Source organism: Amphimedon queenslandica, unplaced genomic scaffold, assembly GCF_000090795.2.
Source record: "Amphimedon queenslandica unplaced genomic scaffold, v1.1 AMPQUscaffold_10327_Cont17162, whole genome shotgun sequence".
In the NCBI taxonomy this organism is placed as follows: Eukaryota; Metazoa; Porifera; class Demospongiae; order Haplosclerida; family Niphatidae; genus Amphimedon; species Amphimedon queenslandica.
Window position 1 is genome coordinate 1 of NW_003549402.1, and position 6,271 is coordinate 6,271.

Genomic DNA, 6,271 nt, shown 5'->3' on the forward strand with positions numbered 1-6,271 from the left:
ATGTAGTCACCAATTTTCACTTCTCGTTCTTCACAGCTCTTACCTTGTAGACAGGAATCTCTTCAATTTGGACCGAGACGGAGCTACCTCGCTATTACTATAGGCAATAATAAAGAAAGTGCAAGCACATCTTAATATTCATTTTCTATCATTTACAAAAACAGCTATAATAGCACTATAGGCAAGTGGACTATATACATTACAGAAGTTTCTATTCAATGAATGTCTAGACCAATAAAACCAATAAAATAATAATAAGCCAATATAATTATATTGGCTTAAGCTCTTTGGTAGATTAAACTGAAATAAAATATCTTTTTACTTTATTCTCTAAGGCTTACTAATGATATAGAAAGGCAGCCTTGGGCTATTCAAGACATAATGTCGTACATGTACATTCATAGTCTACTACTTCTGATACTTGCCAGCAGTAAATCCTCATTTCCACACAAAGTAGTCCAAAATAATGAACTAGGAGTGGACTCCATTGATCCTTCTCTTCTTAATATGTCTGATTTACTCTCTCTCCTTCAACCTGATTCTGATCCTCTTGATCAGTTGGCTCTCACAACTGAAGAGGCTTCAGTCATCTGATATGATTGTACTTCAACAAAGTGATGGAATGAATGTTGTGCAGAACTTGGACCTCAATATAAATGAAGAGGAACTGCTGGAGGGACTCCCACAGGAACTGAGGGACAATGTACAGGCTATGCTAGAAGATCAATAGAACCTTGCATGTAATGTACATTCTAGTCTACTTATAAAAATACATAGATCTATGAATTAGGCTTAGTTTATGATCTTGTTGACAATGCCAATTTTAGACATTCTTTAGGTGGAGCTGACGCCGAGGCTGACGCTACTAGCTTGACCTCGCCTCTGTTTTGCTGGAAAATCGCTAAAAATGTCAGGTTAGTTCCTCTTTGTGTTCTTTTCCTAATTTTGTTTTCTTTCCTTTACAGGTACTTATAAATTCAAAGGGAGGGCTAATCACTCAGCTCCAGTAATAGGAGACTCGCTCTACCTGTGGGGAGGGGACCAGCCTGATTTACCTAAAGTACACGATTCACCTCAAAAGAGGAAACTGACCTCAACAGTTGAGACATTTTCCTTTTCATCAGCTCGCTGGTCCTCTCACCTAACAAGAGGTACTCCTCCATTAGGAGTCATTGGCTACTCCTGTACCACCTTTCGTTCTAATATTTATTATTATGCTGGCCACTGTGGTCATGATGCTTGTTACCACAACAGTTTAAATATACTGAATACACTGACCATGAGCTGGACTCAATTGCATCCTAATGATGAGTCCATGATGAAGAAAGCCAATGGTGGAATGGTATCACTGGAATTTGATGGAACTGACTATCTTTTTATGGTCGGAGGGGTGGGTCCTACACCAGCTCTAAAACATCCTCAGTTTCAATATCGTCATACTAAGAATGACCTTGCTTTTACTAATGAACAGTTACTTTATAATCTATCTAACGGTAATTTTATCTAGCTTTTCATGGTAAATATTTTTGCTTTTTTACTTAGTTGTGAAAATTAAAATTGCAAAGTTTAGGCATCTTCATTGCCATGTGGTGCAGTTTGCAAACATTTGCAAAAGTTTTCTGCAAAATCTTAGAAATGTAGTAATTGCAAAAATATTTCACCACAAAAATAAATTGGTATACTGGTTTTTTCTATTCTCTTTAAACTATATATTTTTAGGGCAATTCACTGTTCCATCTGTCAGTGGACAGTGTTGTCCACCAACTAATAGTTTTACAATCAACAAAATAAATCAAAATAAAGGAATAATTGTTGGAGGAACAGTAACTGATGATGTGTACATATTTACTGTGACACAAAATACAATTATAGTAAGTTAATATTGTGTACATGTACAGTTTACACATATATATGCGTATTACTCATATCGGTTTGATTTTTTTTATAATAGTGAACAAAGCAATTAATCTTTGTATGTACATTCACAGCTAGATACTTATGACCTATATGTTTTATTTATAGCATTGGGAGAGTATGATTAAAAGTGGATTGATATCAGGTGAGGGACTCAGGCCTGTGAGAATTAGCCATGCCAGTGCTATTATCAATGGAGTCTCTACCTCACCTGCACTAGTAGTGATTGGTGGAGTGGATATGGTTGCCAAACAATCAATGAATGAATGTTTATTATTTGATAATATCACTACTGGTCAGTTCAGTTGTAAGAAGGTATGTGTACATGTAAATTATTTCTATTACTAAAATTTGATAATGAAATTAATTTTTGAACAGCCTCAATACAGTTATATCAAATGAAATATTTCTCATATTTGCATGTTTAGATTCTTCTACCTGAATCTGTTACTGGTAGATACAGTCACTCACTCACAGCAGTCACAATGTCACCAAACTGTGTGTGGCTAGTAATGGTTGGAGGATGTGAAGGGTTTATGAATCATGTACCAGTCAGTGATACTAATAAACTAGTAATGATAATTGAGTTAGGTAAATGAGGATTGATATCACACGTGCTGATATTAATTTTTCTTATTTCAGTATATAGTGAAGCTGGTGAGTGGATAGTACAGTCAGTACTGGATGGTAATGATCTCACTAGAAAGAATTATCAAAAAAAGTATTCATCATACAGCAAGACCAGAACATGGTGGATGGATCAGCTAACACAACATCCCACAGAGAAAGAAATGGAGCTTCAGAGGTATATTCAACTTTTGCAAGACAAAGTTCGAGTGCTTTATCAGGACAAAGTATCACTACAGGAGGCACTGGTTGAGGCAAATAAGCAAGGTACATGTACACGTATATATGTGTAATATTATACATGTACATATATGATGCAAATTACATTGCCTTATGTATCATTATAATTATGTTAAATTGGTATTGCAATAAGACATTAGGCTTCCTATGTTATAATTTTTCAGGCTCTAAAGTTGATGGCAGTCAACTAGTTATTATGAAAGAGAAAATGGAAAAGGTTTTACAAGAGAAAAAGATTATTACTGGTTAGTGTATCATCAGTACATAATATTAGATGAGTCTATTAATGCAGAAGATAATGAGAAACTTAGAGCTACAGTTGCTTATAATGAAGTATATATAATTGAAATAGAAGAAGAGAAGAAACAAGTAGAGGAAGAGAAAGGAGAAGTAGAGGAACAATATCACCAAGAAAAACAGCTCACTAAAGGTTAGAGTATTGACATTAATGTATATATTTATGAGAAAATATTTAGAACTTCAAACTAAAGTTGCTGATAATGAGTTGTATACTGCCAAACTAATGAAGGAGAAGGAGCAATGGAGTCAAACCAAAGAGACTAGTACCAAAGAAGTGCAATTTGATTACATGATCCCTTCAATGGGTAAGACTATTATACTGACTGAGTGTATATTGAATACAATTGATAGATAATTTGGAATGTCTGAGTGATGTCCAGGTAGCAGAGAAGAAGCTGTTCTTAATTCAAGGAGACAAACCTCAACTGATGAATTGGGAGAAATATGGTGTAAGGATTGGAATACAAGAAGGAAGCCTATTGTCCTCTGAGACAGTAGAAGCAGCAGTGGTTGCTCTTGTAGGAGGACAGTTCGAGTTTCCTGCTAATACTGTCCTAGTGAGTGCTGTGTATGCAGTATCACTCTCAAAGCCTCTCCTCAAACGACTCAAGTTAGAGATACAGCACTGCGTTGATTTAACAGGACGACCAGATCTTGCACAATACTTAAAGTTTGCTATAGCTCCAGTCAACACACCCAGTCTTCCTTACCAGTTCAAGTTTGCAGAAGGAGGAGAGTTTAGCTCTAATGGTGGGTATGGATTTATTGAGCGTAAAGATTTCTGTTTGGTGTGCATACTGGGATTGCTAATAGTATCTATGACTGGAGAAGGAGGAGGAGGAGGAGGAGGTCAGCAGCAACAAGGAACAGGATCTCAAGGAGCAGGTGTAATACCAGCTCAGGGAGGAAATGCACCAGTCCCTCAACAACAACCAGTAGTTAACCCACAAACCCAAGGAGAGCAGTCACAAGAAGGACAACAGGAACAAGAAGGTCACTTGCAAAATGGAGGCCAATCACTGTCACAAGATGGACAGCAAAAGGAAAGAGACCTTCAAAGAAAAGGAGGACACCAACAAGGAGAAGAAGGAGTGAGGGAGTCACAAGAGCAACCAGAACCATTGGAACTCCAACAGCAAAAGGGAGGACAAGAGGAAGATCCTATACATGTAGGAATAGCCAAAGGAAAGGAAGATAAGGAGCAAACTGAGAATAGCATACTGGTTAGTACAGAATCAATTACTAGTCCCTTGGCCACACCTGTTGCTGCAATTGAGAGTAAGAATGAAACTGAAGTATTGGATAAACCTGGGTCTGATTCTAAAGATGGTAAGTGAATAAACTATATTGATTATATTATACTGTATTGTGTGTGTGTATTACTATAGAAGTACAGTCCACTGGTGTAAAAGAAGCTACAAATTATGCTGGACTGGTTTATTATGAGAAAGATCACGATGAAGGGGATTTAGTGACATTCACTTCAGCTAAGAAATTGAATGCACTTCTTGAGGTAATTCACTATAACTCATCACCATATGATTTATTAGTTATTTATACAGTTTATTAAGAAAGAATGCCCACAAGCTAAACGAGGACCTTATGTTTACTTTCGTATTGCATCTCCTAATGGTTTTGTTGAATTGGATTTAAATGCTCCACAAATGAAGTCTTATGAAGGATGGACTATTGAACCTCATGTAACACCTTGCAGGGTATATTATACTGTATACTGTACAGCATTGTTACTTTTATTTTCAGTTATATCAAGATGATATTAATAATTTTGGTGATAAAGATTATCCTCTTCCTCCATCTTGTCCAATATCAGTGTATGGATCACCTGATGCTGTTCCTACACTAAATTACTCTGTACCACTGGTAGGTGTGGTTCGTCCAGTTACATTCCATATTCGTAGATCACTGAGAACAACAAGTAATAAATAACTCACTTCAATATTGTTTATTTATTTAATATTAATCAGATCCTACTACCTCGTCCTCCTCTTCTAATACAATTACTGAAGCTACTGCATCATCCACTGGAGGAACTAGTAAGTAACAGTGTGTGTATGTTTATGCATGGTTTGTGTGTATTGGGTTATATTGACCTTTGACCTCTATTAGGTGTGCCAGTTACTGTTGATCTTGAGAAAGTGAAGAGAATCATTAATGATGTTCTTGTATCTCGTGATGCTGCACTCCATTCTCTTACGTCATCTCTCTCAGATCTTGCCAGTCAGTTATTTTCAGTTGGTCTCATTACTGAACAAGTTAAAAGAACTTGCTCAATGGAAGCCTTTATCACTGAGTTCAAGGCTAGTCTTAGTTTTAAGAGGAAGTTACCTCAAGTGCAGGAGCACTGTCAAAAGTTCTTAAGCTCATTCATTGCTGTAAGAGGCAGTTATGCAAATGCAGCAATAGCTTTAGGTGAGGACTGGATTGAAGCTATTAGAAATGAACTGGGATTTGATTTTAATATTAATATTGATAATTAATTGCTGCTTTGTTTTACTTGCAAAATATTATGATTTGTATAATTGTTTTATTCTTTTATTATAATTAATTAATCATTTAAGTTTTATAATGTGAACTTTTAACTCTTTTGTGACGGTCTACAGCACAGCACAAGGAAGGGTTTCCGACAGGATTGGCATAATGCTCCTAGCTTGCAAAGCATGCTTTTTGGGACATTTTCTGATACATATACAAGTTCTTTAATTAGTTGTGGAGCTGATTCTGGTCAAAACTGGATTTTCATGATTTGAAAAATTTAGGTCAAACAATCATAATTTTAATTTATTTTTTGAAAATAAAAAATTCCTATCCATTGTTTTGACTCTACTCACATCTTTTTAACACCTTATTCTCACTTCTCATGAACTTCCTATTCTTAACTGATTTTTAATCACTATTGTATTACATTAAACAATCAATTGCGATCTTATATAAAAAAATGCAAATAAATGAACTTAGTGTGTTCATTATGAAAGCCTTATCATAACAATTAATGAGAGTGTGACATCAAATGATGTCTCACTATAATCCATACCTCTTGTCTGTACTCTCCCAGTGACATCATCAATCATGCATTATTACAACTCATACTCTCTAAATAAACTCCTTACAATACTTATAAATACATTAGGTAAACTTATTCCACTCCACTTTCTGACTATTCTGTAGACCA

The 6,271-nt window shown here is 35.7% G+C and overlaps 1 protein-coding gene and 2 long non-coding RNA genes across 3 annotated transcripts; all 3 read left to right on the forward strand.

Annotated features, from left to right (window-relative positions):
- Positions 1–1,448: 1,448 nt before the first annotated feature.
- Positions 1,449–2,079, forward strand: LOC109590222 (uncharacterized). Its single transcript, XR_002189218.1, has 3 exons — positions 1,449–1,493; positions 1,720–1,871; positions 2,023–2,079. It is a non-coding gene; the product is annotated as an uncharacterized LOC109590222 (long non-coding RNA).
- Positions 2,080–2,949: 870 nt separating this feature from the next.
- On the forward strand, positions 2,950–3,165 carry LOC109590223 (uncharacterized). Its single transcript, XR_002189219.1, has 2 exons — positions 2,950–3,026; positions 3,074–3,165. It is a non-coding gene; the product is annotated as an uncharacterized LOC109590223 (long non-coding RNA).
- A 64-nt stretch (positions 3,166–3,229) lies between these two features.
- LOC109590221 (uncharacterized) lies at positions 3,230–5,606 on the forward strand. The gene is made up of 7 exons (XM_020006143.1): positions 3,230–3,386; positions 3,433–4,410; positions 4,470–4,594; positions 4,644–4,796; positions 4,843–5,017; positions 5,067–5,135; positions 5,209–5,606. The coding sequence occupies exons 1-7, from the start codon at positions 3,230–3,232 to the stop codon at positions 5,577–5,579; spliced, it is 2,028 nt and encodes a 675-aa protein (XP_019861702.1). The 3' UTR covers positions 5,580–5,606.
- Positions 5,607–6,271: the final 665 nt, after the last annotated feature.